This window comes from Petromyzon marinus, chromosome 56, assembly GCF_048934315.1.
Source record: "Petromyzon marinus isolate PM22_M1 ecotype Great Lakes invasive population chromosome 56, UKy_Petmar_22M1.pri1.0, whole genome shotgun sequence".
Taxonomy (NCBI): domain Eukaryota; kingdom Metazoa; phylum Chordata; class Hyperoartia; order Petromyzontiformes; family Petromyzontidae; genus Petromyzon; species Petromyzon marinus.
In genome coordinates this window covers 2595445-2619015 of record NC_133722.1, presented here as the reverse complement: position 1 = coordinate 2619015, position 23571 = coordinate 2595445, and the positions used below count along the sequence as shown (strand labels likewise).

At 52.7% G+C, this 23571-nt stretch overlaps 1 protein-coding gene across 2 annotated transcripts in view; it reads left to right on the top strand.

The window, feature by feature from the left end:
* The first annotated feature begins 6738 nt into the window (after positions 1–6738).
* LOC116954774 (uncharacterized) overlaps positions 6739–23571 on the top strand; it is a 32247-nt gene continuing 15414 nt past the window's right edge. The window contains exons 1-4 of one of the 2 annotated variants that reach the window (XM_076052437.1): positions 6739–7280; positions 16398–16737; positions 17820–17880; positions 19773–19868. In XM_076052437.1, coding sequence (XP_075908552.1) covers positions 16511–16737; positions 17820–17880; positions 19773–19868 — 384 coding nt within the window. In that variant the 5' untranslated portion in view covers positions 6739–7280; positions 16398–16510. Of the gene's footprint in view, positions 7281–16023; positions 16738–17819; positions 17881–19772; positions 19869–23571 lie in introns of those variants that run through there. The other variant, XM_032975560.2, reaches the window with a different exon arrangement.

The window sequence follows — 23571 nt, the reverse complement described above, 5'->3', positions numbered from 1 at the left end:
TACCGTGTCCGGCTCTTGTTTTAATCGCTGCCTGCACCTGCTTTGTCCACATTCGGGCAAGTAGTTGTGCAACCGGGGCATTTCCTACCGTGTGTGAGTGTCTGTGCGTGTGTCTGTGTGTGTCTGTGTGTTTGTGTGGGGAGCGGTAGTGTAGCGGTTAGCGCGCTGCGTTACGAACCCGGGAACCCGAGTTCAATTCCCACTCACGGCCAACACCAGTGACGATTATCTGAACCGGTCCATGGGCTTCGCCTAGGTCGACTCAACCTCAAACGAGTACCTGGTGCAGTGTGGAGTAAACATCGCCACTAGGGAGACGAAGGCGGTCGGGCGTGGCGCTGGCCACCCACCCCCTCGTGTGCCGTGCCGGCCTTCAAAAGGTGCTCGCTAACAGCACTTGCCCCAACAGTCTGTTGAAGACTATATGGGGGAGCTTTGTCTTTTGTCGCGTGGCCACGTCCCCCCTCTGGCTCGGCCCACACCCCACCCAACCCCACGGCGAGATTCTCACAACCAATCGTTATTGGCAAATGTGGTCGCATCAGTGCCAAATTAAGCTGGTGCGGGGCCTGTCGCATGTGATAGGGGTCCTAAATAAAAAAAAATGATTAAAACACAAAAAAAATTTACTTGCATAGTAAAGTAATTGTATTTTTTCATTTGCTATACAGCCAGATAACACCCAGTCGTTCATAAAAGTTGAAGGCGGTATAGTACTATAGTAATGAAGTGCAAAATCACTGAACCGGAATTGATAGCTTGAAAGCATTTAGCGCGGGGCCCTTGAAAGTGCGGGGCCCGTAGCTACTACATACGTAGTAACTACTACTACGTATGTAGTAGTAGTAGCTACATACGTACAGTGAGGGAAAAAAAGTTTTATCCCCTGCTGATTTTGTACGTTTGCCCACTGACAAATAAATTATCAGTCTATAATTTTAATGGTAGGTTTATTTGAACAGTGATAGACAATAACAACAACAAAAATCCAGAAAAACGCATTGCAAAAATTTTATAAATTGATTTGCATTTTAATGAGGGAAATAAGTATTTGACCCCTCTGCAAAACATGACTTAGTACTTGGTGGCAAAACCCTTGTTGGCAATCACAGAGGTCAGATGTTTCTTGTAGTTGGTCACCAGGTATGCACACATCTCAGGAGGGATTTTGTCCCACTCTTTGCAGATCTTCTCCAAGTCATTAAGGTTTCGAGGCTGACCTTTGGCAACTCGAACCTTCAGCTCCCTCCACAGATTTTCTATGGGATTAAGGTTTGGAGACTGGCTAGGCCACTCCAGGACCTTAATGTGCTTCTTCTTGAGCCACTCCTTTGTTGCCTTGGCCGTGTGTTTTTGGTCATTGTCATGCTGGAATACCCATCCACGACCCATTTTCAATGCCCTGGCTGAAGGAAGGAGGTTCTCACTCAAGATTTGACGATACATGGCCCCGTCTATCGTCCCTTTGATGCGGTGAAGTTGTCCTGTCTCAGCAGAAAAACACCCCCAAAGCATAATGTTTCCACCTCCATGTTTGACGGTGTGGACGGTGTTCTTGGGGTCATAGGCAGCATTCCTCCTCCAAACACGGCGAGTGGAGTTTATGCCAAAGAGCTCCATTTTGGTCTGATTTGACCACAACACTCACCCAGTTGTCTTCTGAATCATTTAGATGTTCATTGGCAAACTTCAGACGGGTATGTATATGTGCTTTCTTGAGCAGGGGGACCTTGCGGGTGCTGCAGGATTTCAGCCCTTCACGGCGTAGTGTGTTACCAGTTGTTTTCTTGGTGACTATGGTCCCAGCTGCCTTGAGATCATTGTCAAGATCCTCCCGTGTAGTTCTGGGCTGATTCCTCACCGTTCTCATGATAATTGCAACTCCACGAGGTGAGATCTTGCATGGAGCCCCAGGCCGAGGGAGATTGACAGTTCTTTTGTGTTTCTTCCATTTGCGAATAATTGTACCAACTGTTGTCACCTTCTCACCAAGCTATTGGCAATGATCTTGTAGCCCAATCCAGCCTTGTGTAGGTCTACAATCTTGTCCCTGACATCCTTGGAGAGCTCTTTGGTCTTGGCCATGGTGGAGAGTTTAGAATCTGATTGATTGCTTCTGTGGACAGGTGTCTTTTATACAGGTAACAAGCTGAGATTAGGAGCACTCCCTTTAAGAGTGTGCTCCTAATCTCAGCTCGTTACCTGTATAAAAGACACCTGGGAGCCAGAAATCTTTCTGAATGAGAGGGGGTCAAATACTTATTTCCCTCATTAAAATGCAAATCAATTTATAACATTTTTGACATGCATTTTTCTGGATTTTGTTGTTATTCTGTCTCTCACTGTTCAAATAAACCTACCATTAAAATTATAGACTGATCATTTCTTCGTCAGTGGGCAAACGTACAAAATCAGCAGGGGATCAAATACTTTTTTCCCTCACTGTAGCTACTACGTACGTAGCTACTACATACGTAGCTACTTTTGCGACTACGATAATCCGGCACTGGGTGGCATGGTGGGTCGCAAAGTGGTGTCTACTACAGGCATCTGGTTCGGCCAAGTTGCTCGCAAAACTGGTTGCAGCGACGTACGCGCACACGTGCAAGCGACATAGTTGCGTGCAACTTGAGTTGCATTTAACTGATCGCTCGGTCCGTGGGCACGCCTGTAGTTCGTGGTTATTGCACGTTGCTAGTTATATAAATTGCAATCGTAAAAAAAAAATCACCTCTCTCCAACACCCACCACTGATCGACGGATAATGAAATATCCACCACCCCAACCTCGCCCCCCTCCTGCGATTAAAACAATGGCCTCATCCAGCTTGAGCCGTCTTCAAGTTGACATCGCCCTCCTTCGGCCGACATTCGCCGTTGATGGCAATCGTCGTGAATAAATGCGGGCAATGCAATTCATATTGTTGTTGATCGAAATGTAACTTGTATTGTCTCCTTTGGAGGTGCTGCGCACGTGTGTGTGCGTGGGGGGAGCAGTGGTGAGCACGCTGCACTACGAAGCAGACGTCTCACGAGTTCGATTCCCGCTCGCGGGGCCAACATCGGTGACGAATGTCTGAACCGGTCCTGGACCTCTCCTAGGTCGACTCGGCCTTAAATCAATACATTGTGTGGAAACAAAGGTGGCCGGGCGTGGTGCGTCCCACACCGCCTCCTCGCCGTTCTTCATCGGCGCGTGCTCACAACAGCACTTGCCCCAACAGCCTGCGGAGGCTACACGAGGGTGAACCTTTGTCAGGATTGTTTCTGGTTGTTTACAGCCGGCACCCTCTGGGTGTTTCGATCGCTCTGTCTCCACAAGCCTCGCGTTCCGAGATCTGTCACTCGAGAAAGCGATGGCATTCGTTCGGGGGGAGGCGGTGGGGCGTGTGATTGGGTGAGCTGGGAGACGCAAAGATAAGAGACGCAGGATCCCAGACAGCCTGGCAGGAGGACAGAATGGGAGCTCCGAGACGCAAGGGGATGCCAAGAGGGCCCCTGGCGAGGGCGGGCATGTCGGGTTCGGGGTGTCATTCATTGTTTGTGTCTGTGCACGCGCCCGTAGGCATCAGGGACTGTGGAGACAAAGGCGGCCGGGCGTGGCGGTGGCCACACGCCTCCCTCCTGTGCGGTGCCGGCCTTCATAGGTGCTGCTCGCTAACAGCACTTGCCCCCGACAGTCTGTGTAGGTTATACGGGGGATCTTTGTCTTTGTGTCAATCTGTGTGTGTGTGTGATGGCCTTCATAGCTGCTGCTCGCTAACAGCACTTGCCCCGGCAGCCTGTTGAGGCTACGCGTGGAGGATCTTTGTCTTGTTTGCGTGGGGTAGCGGCTAAAACTCAGCAAGTTGGCACGTTAGGGAGTGCAGGTGGGCGCATCGGCCAGTCATCTCGACCAGCCAACCCATGGCACCTGGGTCTGTCCTGTGGCCTCCTGTCAGTGAACCTTCGACACTTCACGTGGCCTCAAAATGCACCTAGCCTGGCACAGGCGCTGTGGTTCCATCAACGCTGCTTCGTGGCGAACGGGAGGGGCTGTTGTGTGAGTGTGTGGGGAGCGGTGGTGCAGCGGTTGGCGCGCTGCGCTACCAACCCGGCCACCTCAGTTGGATTCCCACTCAACGGCCAATATCGGTGACAAGAAATCTGTACCGGTCCTGGGCTTCCCCAAGGTCGGCTCGGCCTTAAATGAGTGCCTGTTGCGGTGTCATCCTCCACGGGATGTTTTCCCACAAGTGTTGAAAGTGTCAAATGTCAATGAAAACGCGCCTCGCGAGTACACAGACAAAGATCCCCCGTATAGCCCACACGGGTTGTTGGGGCAAGGGCTATTAGCGAGCACCGTGGTGGGGATGGCCCACACCACGCCCGGCCGCTTTTGTCTCCCCAGTGCTGATTGTTTATACGCAGCACCGGTTGCTCATTTTAAACTGAGCCGACCTAGGGGAGGACTTGGACCGGTTCAAATATTCATCGAGGACATTTAGTGTTGGTGCGAATGGAATGCAAGTCGATCGACGGGTTCGTAGCGCAATGCTCGCAAACCACTGCGCCACCGCTCCTCACTCGTGAATACAAAGACAAATATCCCCCGCATGGCCTCAACAGACTGTTGGGGGCAAGTGCTGTTAGCGAGTAGCAGCACCTATGGAGGTGGTGGGTGGCAAGTGCCAACAAGCCCGGCCGGCCGCCTTTGTCTCTCTGGCGGCGATGTCAAGGCTGGCCGGCAGGCAGACCGGCCGCCAGGCAGGCCGCCAGGCAGGCAGGCAGACAGGCAGGCAGGCCGCCAGGCAGGCAGGCAGACAGGCAGGCAGGCAGACAGACAGGCAGGCAGGCAGGCAGGCAGGCAGACAGGCAGGCAGGCAGACAGGCAGACAGGCAGGCAGGCCGGCAGACAGGCAGGCAGGCCGGCAGGCAGGCAGACAGGCAGGCAGGCAGGCAGACAGGCAGGCTGGTAGGCAGGCAGGCAGGCTGGTAGGCAGGCAGGCAGGCAGGCCGGTAGGCAGGCAGACAGGCAGGCAGACAGGCCGACAGGCAGGCAGACAGACACGCAGACAGGCCGGCAGACAGGCAGACAGGCCGGAAGACAGGCAGACAGGCAGGCAGGCCGGCAGGCCGGTAGGCAGGCAGACCGGCAGGCAGGCTAGTAGGCAGGCCGGCAGACAGGCAGACAGGCAGGCAGACAGGTAGGCAGACAGGCAGGCCGGTAGGCAGGCAGGCAGGCCGGTAGGCAGGCAGGCAGGCAGGCTAGTAGGCAGGCAGGCAGGCCGGTAGGCAGGCAGGCAGGCCGGTAGGCAGGCAGGCAGGCAGGCTAGTAGGCAGGCAGGCAGGCAGGCCGGTAGGCAGGCAGACCGGCAGGCAGGCTAGTAGGCAGGCAGGCAGGACGGCAGACAGGCAGACAGGCGGGCAGACAGGTAGGCAGGCAGGCCGGCAGACAGGCAGGCAGACAGGCAGGCAGGCAGGCAGGCCGGTAGGCAGGCAGGCAGGCAGGCCGGCAGGCAGGCCGGTAGGCAGGCCGGTAGGCAGGCAGGCAGGCCGGCAGGCAGGCAGGCAGGCAGGCCGGCAGGCAGGCAGGCCGGTAGGCAGGCAGGCAGACAGGCAGGCCGGTCGGCCTCCGGAATTCTAGACCGCCGGCAGCAAATGGAACGGAAAGCGCAACAGAGAAAGGGCGCGCGGCTGGGGACCGCGCCGAGAGACTTTAAACGAAGTCAACTCATTTTTATTGTGCCAGGTGAAGCCCCACTGAGCCACGAATGACAGCTCAACGAAGTGGTTGCGTGGAAATGTTCAGCAGCCAAATTAACTCGATAAACGCGTGGTGATGTTCACTCCAAATGTGGAGGGGAAAACCGGAGAACTCGGAGAAGAATTCTCGCAACCACGGGGGGAGAGAGAGAGAGACACGCAAACTCCAAATATACAGCAGGCATGGGGGTCCCGATCGAATCCACGACGTGCTGTATACCAGGCGAGAAAGGAGGAGCACGTGGATTCTAGAACACACGGAAGGTTAGAATCGCCATCACCACCATCATCATCGCATTGACTGTTTAAGAATCAACTAGAGTGGCCTCAGTTAGGATGCGCTGCCGGCGGTCGAGGCTCGGGGCGGAGTGGCGGCCAAAGGAGGCTGCGGTAATGGAGCGGATCGTGAGCCTGCGACCGGACGGATCGTCTCGAGGGCAGGATCGTGAGAGGTGCGAGACGCCCTTCATCCAGCAGTGCGTAGAGCGCGGCTCTCGTTGCACACAAAGTGCTTGCCACGAATAAACCACAACATTTTGGCGATCTCGTCAAGGAGCGTAAACCATCACGTGAACCATCACGTGAACCATCACGTGAACCATCACGTGAACCATCACGTGAACCATCACGTGAACCATCACGTGAACCATCACGTGAACCATCACGTGAACCATCACGTGAACCATCACGTGAACCATCACGTGAACCATCACGTGAACCATCACGTGAACCATCACGTGAACCATCACGTGAACCATCACGTGAACCATCACGTGAACCATCACGTGAACCATCACGTGAACCATCACGTGAACCATCACGTGAACCATCACGTGAACCATCACGTGAACCATCACGTGAACCATCACGTGAACCATCACGTGAACCATCACGTGAACCATCACGTGAACCATCACGTGAACCATCACGTGAACTGCGGTCATCCTCGCAGCAGCGGCTTCTGGCTGCTGGACATCGAAAATAGATGGACGGTCGTTCCATGGACGGTCGCTCCATCGCGCGCCTTCAGACGCGCTTCTGCGGCCGTCTGGAACGCTCTTCCTTGCGATATCAGGAAGCCGCTGGGGCGATGCACTTTCAAAATCGTCTCGATTGAAAACTCATTTCTCTCGAGCTGCTTCTTGTGTTGAGTTTGTTGTCCTACGTACGGTGCGAAAGAAGTTCAACATGCGCATACATACGCGCATGATGATTAACCATAACCGCGATTTTTTTTTAAAAACCGTAAGTTGTTGAGTTTGGATGTGAGCGTTGCTCCATGGTGGATGGTTATCAGGGCACCGTGCATTGCCAGCGACTGGTCTCGTGCGCCACTGTGCATGGATGTTCACGCCCAGTCCCTCTGCGTGCGTGCGCCTCGTGCGGCGGCACTAATGCGGGCAGACACTGCGGCCTTGGAGGAGACCCAGGGACATCGGAGACATTGCGTACCCGGCTGAGATGGATGTGGGAGATGGCGTTATTTGTTTTTGTGGACATGCGTACGTCGTTGTATCTCGAGCGGCGGTGCTTTAGGTACGTTAATCCTCGCTTCAAATCCAGCCCGAGCGGTGTCCCCGGGAAACATCGAGCGAGAAGCTCATCCGTAACGTGCGTGCTGGGTGGTTACGGTGGATGCGGGTGGTCTCCGTGTGAGTGAGTGATGGCTGTACATGCGGTGGGTGCGGGTGGTCTCCGTGTGAGTGAGTGATGGCTGTACATGCGGTGGGTGCGGGTGGTCTCCGTGTGAGTGAGTGATGGCTGTACATGCGGTGGGTGCGGGTGGTCTCCGTGTGAGTGAGTGATGGCTGTACATGCGGTGGGTGCGGGTGGTCTCCGTGTGAGTGAGTGATGGCTGTACATGCGGTGGGTGCGGGTGGTCTCCGTGTGAGTGAGTGATGGCTGTACATGCGGTGGGTGCGGGTGGTCTCCGTGTGAGTGAGTGATGGCTGTACATGCGGTGGGTGCGGGTGGTCTCCGTGTGAGTGAGTGATGGCTGTACATGCGGTGGGTGCGGGTGGTCTCCGTGTGAGTGAGTGATGGCTGTACATGCGGTGGGTGCGGGTGGTCTCCGTGTGAGTGAGTGATGGCTCGGTGGCTTCAGTGTGGGGGTGGTAGGCGTAGTTGGTGTGATGAGTGGCTGTGATGTGTAGGCGTGCGTGTGCGTGCAGTGCGATGGAGAGGTGGTGGTTTATTTTGTTGGCTGGCCATCGGACAAGGACGGTCACCGCGTCGCGCGCTTTCACGTGCGCTTCTGCGGCCGTCTGGAACGCTCTGCCTCGCGATGTTAGGAAGACACTGTAAGCTGTGCACTTTTAAATCACTTAGATTGTCAAACTACTTTATTGGGAACCGCTTGCTGTGTTTGGTTTGAGGTCCTTCTCCCGCACCTCCTGTTAGCACGGTTGGCGACGTACGGTACGAAAGAAGGTCAACGTAGAGTTCATGCAATGTGCATGATGAGACGGTGTGACGAGTGGGTGTGACGAGTGGGTGTGATGTGTGGGTGTGGTGGGTGAGTGTGATGTGTGATGAGACGGTGTGATGAGTGGGTGTGACGGGTGGGTGTGATGAGTGAGTGTGATGTGTGGGTGTGATGTGTGGTGAGACGGTGTGATGAGTGGGTGTGACGAGTGGGTGTGATGTGTGAGTGTGATGTGTGGGTGTGATGTGTGGTGAGTGTGATGTGTGATGAGTGGGTGTGATGGGTGATGTGTGGGTGTGATGTGTGAGTGTGATGAGTGGGTGTGATGTGTGGGTGTGATGGGTGAGTGTGATGTGTGTTGAGACGGTGTGATGAGTGGGTGTGACGAGTGGGTGTGATGTGTGAGTGTGATGTGTGGGTGTGATGTGTGGTGAGACGGTGTGATGAGTGGGTGTGACGAGTGGGTGTGATGTGTGAGTGTGATGTGTGGGTGTGATGTGTGGTGAGTGTGATGTGTGATGAGTGGGTGTGATGGGTGATGTGTGGGTGTGATTTGTGAGTGTGATGAGTGGGTGTGATGTGTGGGTGTGATGGGTGAGTGTGATGTGTGATGAGACGGTGTGATGAGTGGGTGTGACGAGTGGGTGTGATGTGTGAGTGTGATGTGTGGGTGTGATGTGTGGTGAGTGTGATGTGTGATGAGTGGGTGTGATGTGTGGGTGTGATGTGTGAGTGTGATGAGTGGGTGTGATGTGTGGGTGTGATGGGTGAGTGTGATGTGTGATGAGACGGTGTGATGAGTGGGTGTGACGAGTGGGTGTGATGTGTGAGTGTGATGTGTGGGTGTGATGTGTTGTGGGTGTGATGTGTGATGAGTGGGTGTGATGGGTGATGTGTGGGTGTGATGTGTGAGTGTGATGAGTGGGTGTGATGTGTGGGTGTGATGGGTGAGTGTGATGTGTGATGAGACGGTGTGATGAGTGGGTGTGATGTGTGGGTGTGATGAGTGGGTGTGATGTGTGGGTGTGATGTGTGGGTGTGATGTGTGATGTGTGGGTGTGATGTGTGATGAGTGGGTGTGATGTGTGGGTGTGATGTGTGGGTGTGATGTGTGATGTGTGGGTGTCATGAGTGGGTGTGATGTGTGATGTGTGGGTGTGATGAGTGAGTGTGATGTGTGGGTGTGATGAGTGGGTGTGATGTGTGGGTGTGATGAGTGATGTGTGGGTGTGATGAGTGGGTGTGATGAGTGATGTGTGGGTGTGATGTGTGGGTGTGATGTGTGGGTGTGATGAGTGGGTGTGATGTGTGATGTGTGGGTGTGATGGTGGGTGTGATGTGTGATGAGTGGGTGTGATGTGTGATGTGTGGGTGTGATGAGTGGGTGTGATGAGTGATGTGTGGGTGTGATGAGTGGGTGTGATGTGTGATGAGTGGGTGTGATGAGTGGGTGTGATGTGTGGGTGTGATGAGTGGGTGTGATGTGTGATGTGTGATGTGTGGGTGTGATGTGTGATGTGTGGGTGTGATGTGTGGGTGTGATGAGTGGGTGTGATGAGTGGGTGTGATGTGTGGGTGTGATGTGTGATGTGTGAGTGTGATGTGTGAGTGTGATGAGTGGGTGTGATGTGTGATGTGTGGGTGTGATGAGTGGGTGTGATGAGTGGGCGTGATGTGTGATGTGTGGGTGTGATGAGTGGGTGTGATGTGTGGGTGTGATGAGTGGGTGTGATGAGTGGGTGTGATGCGTGATGTGTGGGTGTGATGTGTGGGTGTGATGAGTGGGTGTGATGAGTGGGTGTGATGTGTGATGTGTGGGTGTGATGTGTGGGTGTGATGAGTGGGTGTGATGAGTGGGTGTGATGTGTGGGTGTGATGTGTGAGTGTGATGTGTGAGTGTGATGTGTGATGAGTGGGTGTGATGGGTGATGTGTGGGTGTGATGTGTGGGTGTGATGAGTGGGTGTGATGAGTGGGTGTGATGTGTGGGTGTGATGTGTGAGTGTGATGTGTGATGAGTGGGTGTGATGGGTGATGTGTGGGTGTGATGTGTGAGTTTGATGAGTGGGTGTGATGTGTGGGTGTGATGGGTGAGTGTGATGTGTGATGAGACGGTGTGATGAGTGGGTGTGATGTGTGGGTGTGATGAGTGGGTGTGATGTGTGGGTGTGATGTGTGGGTGTGATGTGTGATGTGTGGGTGTGATGTGTGATGAGTGGGTGTGATGTGTGGGTGTGATGTGTGATGTGTGGGTGTCATGAGTGGGTGTGATGTGTGATGTGTGGGTGTGATGAGTGGGTGTGATGTGTGGGTGTGATGAGTGAGTGTGATGTGTGGGGGTGATGAGTGGGTGTGATGTGTGGGTGTGATGAGTGATGTGTGGGTGTGATGAGTGGGTGTGATGAGTGATGTGTGGGTGTGATGTGTGATGTGTGGGTGTGATGAGTGGGTGTGATGAGTGATGTGTGGGTGTGATGAGTGGGTGTGATGTGTGATGAGTGGGTGTGATGTGTGGGTGTGATGAGTGGGTGTGATGTGTGATGTGTGATGTGTGGGTGTGATGTGTGATGTGTGGGTGTGATGAGTGGGTGTGATGAGTGGGTGTGATGTGTGGGTGTGATGTGTGAGTGTGATGTGTGAGTGTGATGAGTGGGTGTGATGTGTGATGTGTGGGTGTGATGAGTGGGTGTGATGAGTGGGTGTGATGTGTGATGTGTGGGTGTGATGAGTGGGTGTGATGTGTGATGTTTGGGTGTGATGCGTGGGTGTGATGAGTGGGTGTGATGTGTGATGAGTGGGTGTGATGTGTGGGTGTGATGTGTGAGTGTGATGAGTGATGTGTGGGTGTGATGAGTGGGTGTGATGAGTGATGTGTGGGTGTGATGTGTGGGTGTGATGTGTGGGTGTGATGAGTGGGTGTGATGTGTGATGTGTGGGTGTGATGGTGGGTGTGATGTGTGATGAGTGGGTGTGATGTGTGATGTGTGGGTGTGATGAGTGGGTGTGATGAGTGATGTGTGGGTGTGATGAGTGGGTGTGATGTGTGATGAGTGGGTGTGATGAGTGGGTGTGATGTGTGGGTGTGATGAGTGGGTGTGATGTGTGATGTGTGATGTGTGGGTGTGATGTGTGATGTGTGGGTGTGATGTGTGGGTGTGATGAGTGGGTGTGATGAGTGGGTGTGATGTGTGGGTGTGATGTGTGATGTGTGAGTGTGATGTGTGAGTGTGATGAGTGGGTGTGATGTGTGATGTGTGGGTGTGATGAGTGGGTGTGATGAGTGGGCGTGATGTGTGATGTGTGGGTGTGATGAGTGGGTGTGATGTGTGGGTGTGATGAGTGGGTGTGATGAGTGGGTGTGATGCGTGATGTGTGGGTGTGATGTGTGGGTGTGATGAGTGGGTGTGATGTGTGATGTGTGGGTGTGATGTGTGGGTGTGATGAGTGGGTGTGATGAGTGGGTGTGATGTGTGGGTGTGATGTGTGAGTGTGATGTGTGAGTGTGATGTGTGATGAGTGGGTGTGATGGGTGATGTGTGGGTGTGATGTGTGGGTGTGATGAGCGGGTGTGATGAGTGGGTGTGATGTGTGGGTGTGATGTGTGAGTGTGATGTGTGATGAGTGGGTGTGATGGGTGATGTGTGGGTGTGATGTGTGAGTTTGATGAGTGGGTGTGATGTGTGGGTGTGATGGGTGAGTGTGATGTGTGATGAGACGGTGTGATGAGTGGGTGTGATGTGTGGGTGTGATGAGTGGGTGTGATGTGTGGGTGTGATGTGTGGGTGTGATGTGTGATGTGTGGGTGTGATGTGTGATGAGTGGGTGTGATGTGTGGGTGTGATGTGTGATGTGTGGGTGTCATGAGTGGGTGTGATGTGTGATGTGTGGGTGTGATGAGTGGGTGTGATGTGTGGGTGTGATGAGTGAGTGTGATGTGTGGGGGTGATGAGTGGGTGTGATGTGTGGGTGTGATGAGTGATGTGTGGGTGTGATGAGTGGGTGTGATGAGTGATGTGTGGGTGTGATGTGTGATGTGTGGGTGTGATGAGTGGGTGTGATGAGTGATGTGTGGGTGTGATGAGTGGGTGTGATGTGTGATGAGTGGGTGTGATGTGTGGGTGTGATGAGTGGGTGTGATGTGTGATGTGTGATGTGTGGGTGTGATGTGTGATGTGTGGGTGTGATGAGTGGGTGTGATGAGTGGGTGTGATGTGTGGGTGTGATGTGTGAGTGTGATGTGTGAGTGTGATGAGTGGGTGTGATGTGTGATGTGTGGGTGTGATGAGTGGGTGTGATGAGTGGGTGTGATGTGTGATGTGTGGGTGTGATGAGTGGGTGTGATGTGTGATGTTTGGGTGTGATGCGTGGGTGTGATGAGTGGGTGTGATGTGTGATGAGTGGGTGTGATGTGTGGGTGTGATGAGTGGGTGTGATGAGTGGGTGTGATGAGTGGGTGTGATGTGTGATGTGTGGGTGTGATGTGTGGGTGTGATGAGTGGGTGTGATGAGTGGGTGTGATGTGTGATGTGTGGGTGTGATGTGTGGGTATGATGAGTGGGTGTGATGAGTGGGTGTGATGTGTGGGTGTGATGTGTGAGTGTGATGTGTGATGAGTGGGTGTGATGGGTGATGTGTGGGTGTGATGTGTGAGTGTGATGAGTGGGTGTGATGTGTGGGTGTGATGGGTGAGTGTGATGTGTGATGAGACGGTGTGATGAGTGGGTGTGATGTGTGGGTGTGATGAGTGGGTGTGATGTGTGGGTGTGATGTGTGGGTGTGATGTGTGATGTGTGGGTGTGATGTGTGATGAGTGGGTGTGATGTGTGGGTGTGATGTGTGATGTGTGGGTGTCATGAGTGGGTGTGATGTGTGATGTGTGGGTGTGATGAGTGGGTGTGATGTGTGGGTGTGATGAGTGAGTGTAATGTGTGGGTGTGATGTGTGGGTGTGATGAGTGGGTGTGATGTGTGATGTGTGGGTGTGAGGTGTGGGTGTGATGTGTGATGAGTGGGTGTGATGTGTGATGTGTGGGTGTGATGAGTGGGTGTGATGAGTGATGTGTGGGTGTGATGAGTAGGTGTGATGTGTGGGTGTGATGAGTGGGTGTGATGAGTGGGTGTGATGTGTGGGTGTGATGAGTGGGTGTGATGTGTGATGTGTGGGTGTGATGTGTGGGTGTGATGTGTGGGTGTGATGAGTGGGTGTGATGAGTGGGTGTGATGTGTGGGTGTGATGTGTGATGTGTGATGTGTGAGTGTGATGAGTGGGTGTGATGTGTGATGTGTGGGTGTGATGAGTGGGTGTGATGAGTGGGTGTGATGTGTGATGTGTGGGTGTGATGAGTGGGTGTGATGTGTGATGTTTGGGTGTGATGCGTGGGTGTGATGAGTGGGTGTGATGTGTGATGTGTGGGTGTGATGTGTGGGTGTGATGAGTGGGTGTGATGAGTGGGTGTGATGTGTGGGTGTGATGTGTGAGTGTGATGTGTGAGTGTGATGTGTGATGAGTGGGTGTGATGAGTGGGTGTGATGTGTGGGTGTGATGTGTGAGTGTGATGTGTGATGAGTGGGTGTGATGTGTGGGTGTGATGTGTGAGTGTGATGTGTGGGTGTGATGTGTGATGTGTGGGTGTGATGTGTGGGTGTGATGTGTGAGTGTGATGTGTGAGTGTGATGTGTGATGAGTGGGTGTGATTTGAGGGTGTGATGTGTGGGTGTGATGTGTGATGTGTGGGTGTGATGTGTGATGAGTGGGTGTGATGTGTGGGTGTGATGTGTGGGTGTGATGAGTGGGTGTGATGCGTGATGTGTGGGTGCGATAAGTGATGTGTGTGTGTGATGTGTGGGTGTGATGTGTGATGTGTGAGTGTGATGTGTGATGAGTGGGTGTGATGTGTGGGTGTGATGAGTGGGTGTGGGTGTGATGAGTGGGTGTGATGAGTGGGTGTGATGTGTGGGTGTGATGAGTGGGTGTGATGATGTGTGATGTGTGGGTGTGATGTGTGATGTGTGGGTGTGATGTGTGGGTGTGATGAGTGGGTGTGATGAGTGGGTGTGATGTGTGGGTGTGATGTGTGATGTGTGAGTGTGATGTGTGAGTGTGATGAGTGGGTGTGATGTGTGATGTGTGGGTGTGATGAGTGGGTGTGATGAGTGGGTGTGATGTGTGATGTGTGGGTGTGATGAGTGGGTGTGATGTTTGATGTTTGGGTGTAATGCGTGGGTGTGATGAGTGGGTGTGATGTGTGATGAGTGGGTGTGATGTGTGGGTGTGATGAGTGGGTGTGATGAGTGGGTGTGATGTGTGATGTGTGGGTGTGATGTGTGGGTGTGATGAGTGGGTGTGATGAGTGGGTGTGATGTGTGATGTGTGGGTGTGATGTGTGGGTGTGATGAGTGGGTGTGATGAGTGGGTGTGATGTGTGGGTGTGATGTGTGAGTGTGATGTGTGATGTGTGATGAGTGGGTGTGATGGGTGATGTGTGGGTGTGATGTGTGAGTGTGATGAGTGGGTGTGATGTGTGGGTGCGATGGGTGAGTGTGATGTGTGATGAGACGGTGTGATGAGTGGGTGTGATGTGTGGGTGTGATGAGTGGGTGTGATGTGTGGGTGTAATGTGTGGGTGTGATGTGTGATGTGTGGGTGTGATGTGTGATGAGTGGGTGTGATGTGTGGGTGTGATGTGTGATGTGTGGGTGTGATGAGTGAGTGTGATGTGTGGGTGTGATGTGTGGGTGTGATGAGTGGGTGTGATGTGTGATGTGTGGGTGTGAGGTGTGGGTGTGATGTGTGATGAGTGGGTGTGATGTGTGATGTGTGGGTGTGATGAGTGGGTGTGATGAGTGATGTGTGGGTGTGATGAGTGGGTGTGATGTGTGGGTGTGATGAGTGGGTGTGATGAGTGGGTGTGATGTGTGGGTGTGATGAGTGGGTGTGATGTGTGATGTGTGGGTGTGATGTGTGATGTGTGGGTGTGATGTGTGGGTGTGATGAGTGGGTGTGATGAGTGGGTGTGATGTGTGGGTGTGATGTGTGGTGTGTGATGTGTGAGTGTGATGAGTGGGTGTGATGTGTGATGTGTGGGTGTGATGAGTGGGTGTGATGAGTGGGTGTGATGTGTGATGTGTGGGTGTGATGAGTGGGTGTGATGTTTGGGTGTGATGCGTGGGTGTGATGAGTGGGTGTGATGTGTGATGAGTGGGTGTGATGTGTGGGTGTGATGTGTGAGTGTGATGTGTGAGTGTGATGTGTGATGAGTGGGTGTGATGAGTGGGTGTGATGTGTGGGTGTGATGTGTGAGTGTGATGTGTGATGAGTGGGTGTGATGTGTGGGTGTGATGTGTGAGTGTGATGTGTGGGTGTGATGTGTGATGTGTGGGTGTGATGTGTGGGTGTGATGTGTGAGTGTGATGTGTGAGTGTGATGTGCGATGAGTGGGTGTGATTTGAGGGTGTGATGTGTGGGTGTGATGTGTGATGTGTGGGTGTGATGTGTGATGAGTGGGTGTGATGTGTGGGTGTGATGTGTGGGTGTGATGAGTGGGTGTGATGCGTGATGTGTGGGTGTGATAAGTGATGTGTGGGTGTGATGTGTGGGTGTGATGTGTGATGTGTGAGTGTGATGTGTGATGAGTGGGTGTGATGTGTGGGTGTGATGAGTGATGTGTGGGTGTGATGTGTGATGTGTGAGTGTGATGTGTGAGTGTGATGTGTGGGTGTGATGTGTGGGTGTGATGTGTGGGTGTGATGAGTGGGTGTGATGTGTGATGTGTGGGTGTGATGTGTGGGTGTGATGTGTGATGAGTGGGTGTGATGAGTGGGTGTGATGTGTGATGAGTGGGTGTGATGTGTGGGTGTGATGTGTGATGTGTGGGTGTGATGTGATGTGTGGGTGTGATGTGTGATGAGTGGGTGTGATGTGTGGGTGTGATGTGTGATGAGTGATGTGTGATGAGTGGGTGTGATGTGGGGGTGTGATGTGTGATGTGTGATGAGTGGGTGTGAAGAGTGATATGTGGGTGTGATGTGTGGGTGTGATGTGTTTTTTGATGAGTGGGTGTGATGAGTGGGTGTGATTAACAATGGGCGTGCGCTCACTCACCCCTCTATATAATCACGGCTTTCCCACCCCCAACACCTCACAGCACCACACAGCACAACCCCCTCTGCTCTCTCCTCTCGCCTCTCCTCGATTCCCCCACCATGTTCACTCTCATCCCCGGCATCCCAGCGCACCGCACCCCAGCCAGGGCCCGCGGGCTCGCCCTGACCACAACGGCGACCCTCGCCCTGAGCCCGAGCCGGCAGTGCGAGCGAGACGCCCTCAGGGCGCTCAACGCTCGCATGCCGGGCTACCTGAGCAGGGCCCGGCACCTCGGCGGCGCGAACGAAGCCCTGGGGGCGCAGCTCAGGGCCCTGGGGGCAGGAGGAGCCGGGGTCACAGGAAGCCCGGGCACAGAGGCTGCGCTCTGGGACGCCTTTGGGAGCGTGGGGAGAGCGGCGAGCGAGGCTGCGAGCCTCCGCGTGGCTCTGGGAGATTCGTGTGCCCTGGGAAACGAGCTCGTGGCCAGGTGCGGTCATCATCACCGTCATTATCTCGTGTGTACGCTGCACTTCTTTGGCACCGTACGTGGCCAACCGTGCGAAATCGGAGGTGCGGGTCTCCTTCACCGTCACCATCATCATCGTCGTCGTCTTTACTCTCACAAGTCGTCATCATTGTGATCATCGTTATTATGATCATCGCGGCGATCATAACAGTCACAGTGAGCATTATCGTTTTGATTATCATGATCGTGAGCCTTATCTTAATGTAAATCATCATGAATAATCGTATACCAATATAATCCTCAAAATAATCAGCATCATGATCCATGTCAATCTTCATCACAATATTCATAATCATCAGTATTATGTTAATCGCATCACAAGAGTCATAATCGCTATAATTGTGTTCAGAATAATTATGTACATTATGTGTTGAACTTTTTTCGCACCGTACGTAGCCAACCGTGTTAATCGCAGGTGCGTGGAATAATGATCAATGCTGTTATCTCACTAAACTTGGTGCTCTATCCTGTCTCACCTGTTGTACCTCACCTGTCCACTCGCGCCCTCACCTCCTCTCTCACCTGTCACCTGCTCAATTATCCACTCACCTGTCCTCTCACCTGTCCACTGAGCCGCTCACCTTTCCTCTCGCCCGTCCACTCAATCACTCACCTGCCCACTCACCTTTTGACTCAGTTATACACCCACTCGTCCTCCCACCCACACACATGTCCACTCACCCACTCACCCACTCACCCACTCACCCTCTCACTCACTCACCCACTCACTCACCCTCTCACTCACCCACTCACTCACTTACCCTCTCACCCACCCACTCACCCTCTCACTCACCCTCTCACTCACCCACACACCTGTTCACCCACCCTCTCACTCACCCACTCACTCACTCACCCTCTCACTCACCCACTCACTCAGTTACCCTCTCACCCACCCACTCACCCTTTCACTCACCCTCTCACCCACCCACTCACCCTCTCACTCACCCACTCACTCACCCTCTCACTCACCCTCTCACTCACCCACTCACCCACACACCTGTTCACTCACCCACTCACCTGTTCACTCACCCTCTCACCCACAGGTGTGAATTCGCTGCGGGAGTCGGGCACCAGATGAGCAGTGACATTGGGCGCATGGTGCAGGTGAGAGTAAACAACCACACTGATAATCAACAACAAACAATACCAACAATTATTGTAGTGCATCGTTACGTACGCACGTTGAACTTCTTTCGCACCGTACCTAGCCAACCGTGATAATCGGAGGTGCGGAGGAAGGACAACAAACTGAACACAACAAGAAGCTATGAACAGAAACGAAACATTTTTCAATTCAGATTTAAAAGTGCATAGCCCCAGTGGCTCCCTAATATCTGAAGGAAGAGCATTCCCGACGGCCGCAGAAGCGCTTCTGAAAGCGCGCGACGCGGTGACCGTCAAAAAATACAAAGATCCCTCATATAGCTCGTACAAGATGTTGGGCCAAGTGTGTTCAGCGAGCAGTATCTTTGAAGGCCAACGTGATCCACGATGGGGTGGGTGGAAAAGTACTATGCGCGGCCGCCTTTGTCTCCCCAGCACTAATGTTTTGTTTACAAACCAGGTACTTATTTAAGGCTGAGTCGATCTAGGAGAGGCGCAGGACCGGTTCAGCGATGCCGTGAGCGGGAATGTAACTGTGGTGGCCTCGATTCGTAAGCGCAGTGCGTTGACCGCTGCGCCTCCGCTCCTAAGCGTCGCAACACGCAGCATGGGGTGCGGTTCTGTGCATGTACAACCCTCTTGGCAAATCCACTGCTGGATGACGACCCCGACCCACCGTGCAGGCGCGGAGGGACGTGTCGGAACGAGGACACTTTGTGATTGGTTCTAACGGTGGGGGAGGGGGGGTGTATCGAAATGGGTGCACTTTGTAGTTATTCTATGAGGTGGGGAAGGAGGGACGGTGACTCTGAATGGATATACTTTGTTATTGTTCTCTCAGGGGCGTATAATACAACTTATGATTTACATTTGTAAGGCGCATTTGATCCGTGTATGAAAAGCAGGAATTAAAAATAACCAGAGTAAAACGGCCAGAATTAGCGGGTATATGCCAATGCAGAGAGGTTCCTAAATGGGTGCACTTTGTAAGTGCTCTAGACATTTAAAATGGGTACACTTTGTAGCTGCTCTAGAGACATTTAAAATGGGTACACTTTGTAACTGCTCTAGACATTTAGAATGGGTACACTTTGTAGCTGCTCTAGAGACATTCAAAATGGGTACACTTTGTAACTGCTCTAGACATTTAAAATGGGTACACTTTGTAACTGCTCTAGACATTTAAAATGGGTACACTTTGTAACTGCTCTAGACATTTAAAATGGGTGCACTTTGTAACTGTTTTAGACATTTAAAATGGGTACACTCTGTAACTGCTCTAGAGACATTTAAAATGGGTACACTTTGTAACTGCTCTAGACATTTAAAATGGGTATACTTTGTAGCTGCTCTAGAGACATTTAAAATGGGTACACTTTGTAACTGCTCTAGACATTTAAAATGGGTACACTTTGTAGCTGCTCTAGAGACATTTAAAATGGGTACACTTTGTAACTGCTCTAGACATTTAAAATGGGTACACTTTGTAACTGCTCTAGACATTTAAAATGGGTACACTTTGTAACTGCTCTAGACATTTAAAATGGGAACACTTTGTACCTGCTCTAGACATTTAAAATGGGTACACTTTGTAACTGCTCTATAGACATTTAAAATGGGTACACTTTGTAACTGCTCTAGAGACATTTAAAATGGGTACACTTTGTAACTGTTTTAGACATTTAAAATGGGTACACTGTGTAACCGCTCTAGACATTTAAAATGGGTACACTTTGTAACTGCTCTAGACATTTAAAATGGGTACACTTTGTAACTGCTATAGACATTTAAAATGGGTACACTTTGTAACTGCGATAGACATTTAAAATGGGTACACTTTGTAACTGCTCTAGACATTTAAAACGGGTGCACTCTGTAACTGCCCCGTGCAGGAGCTGATCGAGGCTGGGTTCGTGCGGGAGGCTATGCATCAGCAGTTGGAGTCGCGTGCGGAGGAGCTCAATGAGTTGAACAGGCGGAGCCAGGAGGTAAGGATCACTGGGGAGACAAAGGCGGCCGGGTGTGGTGCTGACCACACCACCCCGCTTACCACTTACTACCACAGCCACGCACCACAAACCACCAACAATCACAAGTCACTCAACGAGTTCTCACCAACCGCTCACCCACAACCACCAAGCTTCCGCTCGACACCGGCCTTCGACCACCATAGATCGTCTACCGCTCACCACGACCACTCTCAACCGCTCACCATCACTCACTACCAACCGCTCACCATCACTCACTACCAACCGCTCACCATCACTCACTACCAACCGCTCACCATCACTCACTACCAACCGCTCACCATCACTCACTACCAACCGCTTACCATCACTCACTACCAACCACTCACCATCACTCACTACCAACCGCTCACCATCACTCACTACCAACCGCTCACCATCACTCACTACCAACCACTCACCATCACTCACTACCAACCGCTCACCAGGACCACTCTCAACCGCTCACCTTCACTCACTACCAACCGCTCACCATCACTCACTACCAACCGCTCACCATCACTCACTACCAACCGCTCACCATCACTCACTACCAACCGCTCACCTTCACTCACTACCAACCGCTCACCATCACTCACTACCAACCACTCACCATCACTCTCTACCAACCGCTCACCTTCACTCACTACCAACCGCTCACCATCACTCACTACCAACCGCTCACCATCACTCACTACCAACCGCTCACCATCACTCACTACCAACCGCTCACCATCACTCACTACCAACCGCTCACCATCACTCACTACCAACCGCTCACCATCACTCACTACCAACCGCTCACCATCACTCACTACCAACCGCTCACCATCACTCACTACCAACCGCTCACCATCACTCACTACCAACCGCTCACCATCACTCTCTACCAACCGCTCACCATCACTCACTACCAACCGCTCACCATCACTCACTACCAACCGCTCACCATCACTCACTACCAACCGCTCACCATCACTCACTACCAACCGCTCACCATCACTCTCTACCAACCGCTCACCTTCACTCACTACCAACCGCTCACCATCACTCACTACCAACCGCTCACCATCACTCACTACCAACCACTCACCATCACTCACTACCAACCGCTCACCTTCACTCACTACCAACCACTCACCATCACTCACTACCAACCGCTCACCATCACTCACTACCAACCGCTCACCATCACTCACTACCAACCGCTCACCATCACTCACTACCAACCGCTCACCATCACTCACTACCAACCGCTCACCATCACTCACTACCAACCACTCACCATCACTCACTACCAACCACTCACCATCACTCACTACCAACCACTCACCATCACTCACTACCAACCACTCACCATCACTCACTACCAACCGCTCACCATCACTCACTACCAACCGCTCACCATCACTCACTACCAACAGCTCACCATCACTCACTACCAACCGCTCACCATCACTCACTACCAACCGCTCACCATCACTCACTACCAACCGCTCACCATCACTCTCTAACAACCGCTCACCATCACTCTCTACCAACCGCTCACCATCACTCACTACCAACCGCTCACCATCACTCACTACCAACCGCTCACCATCACTCACTACCAACCACTCACCATCATTCACTATCAACCACTCACCATCACTCACTACCAACCACTCACCATCACTCACTACCAACCGCTCACCATCACTCACTACCAACCGCTCACCATCACTCACTACCAACCGCTCACCATCACTCACTACCAACCGCTCACCTTCACTAACTACCAACCGCTCACCATCACTCACTACCAACCGCTCACCATCACTCACTACCAACCACTCACCATCACTCACTACCAACTACTCACCATCACTCACTACCAACCATTCACCATCACTCACTACCAACCACTCACCATCACTCACTACCAACCACTCACCATCACTCACTACCAACCGCTCACCATCACTCACTACCAACCGCTCACCATCACTCACTACCAACAGCTCACCATCACTCACTACCAACCGCTCACCATCACTCACTACCAACCGCTCACCATCACTCACTACCAACCGCTCACCATCACTCTCTACCAACCGCTCACCATCACTCACTACCAACCGCTCACCATCACTCACTACCAACCGCTCACCATCACCCACTACCAACCGCTCACCTTCACTCACTACCAACCGCTCACCATCACTCACTACCAACCGCTCACCATCACTCTCTACCAACCGCTCACCTTCACTCACTACCAACCGCTCACCATCACTCACTACCAACCGCTCACCATCACTCACTACCAACCGTTCACCATCACTCACTACCAACCGCTCACCATCACTCACTACCAACCGCTCACCATCACTCACTACCAACCACTCACCATCACTCACTACCAACCACTCACCATCACTCACTACCAACCACTCACCATCACTCACTACCAACCGCTCACCATCACTCACTACCAACCGCTCACCATCACTCACTACCAACCGCTCACCATCACTCTCTACCAACCGCTCACCATCACTCACTACCAACCGCTCACCATCACTCACTACCAACCGCTCACCATCACCCACTACCAACCGCTCACCTTCACTCACTACCAACCGCTCACCATCACTCACTACCAACCGCTCACCATCACTCTCTACGAACCGCTCACCTTCACTCACTACCAACCGCTCACCATCACTCACTACCAACCGCTCACCATCACTCACTACCAACCGCTCACCATCACTCACTACCAACCGCTCACCATCACTCACTACCAACCGCTCACCATCACTCACTACCAACCACTCACCATCACTCACTACCAACCACTCACCATCACTCACTACCAACCACTCACCATCACTCACTACCAACCGCTCACCATCACTCACTACCAACCGCTCACCATCACTCACTACCAACAGCTCACCATCACTCACTACCAACCGCTCACCATCACTCACTACCAACCGCTCACCATCACTCACTACCAACCGCTCACCATCACTCTCTAACAACCGCTCACCATCACTCTCTACCAACCGCTCACCATCACTCACTACCAACCGCTCACCATCACTCACTACCAACCGCTCACCATCACTCACTACCAACCACTCACCATCATTCACTATCAACCACTCACCATCACTCACTACCAACCACTCACCATCACTCACTACCAACCGCTCACCATCACTCACTACCAACCGCTCACCATCACTCACTACCAACCGCTCACCATCACTCACTACCAACCGCTCACCTTCACTCACTACCAACCGCTCACCATCACTCACTACCAACCGCTCACCATCACTCACTACCAACCACTCACCATCACTCACTACCAACTACTCACCATCACTCACTACCAACCACTCACCATCACTCACTACCAACCACTCACCATCACTCACTACCAACCGCTCACCATCACTCACTACCAACCGCTCACCATCACTCACTACCAACAGCTCACCATCACTCACTACCAACCGCTCACCATCACTCACTACCAACCGCTCACCATCACTCACTACCAACCGCTCACCATCACTCACTACCAACCGCTCACCATCACTCTCTACCAACCGCTCACCATCACTCACTACCAACCGCTCACCATCACTCACTACCAACCGCTCACCATCACCCACTACCAACCGCTCAC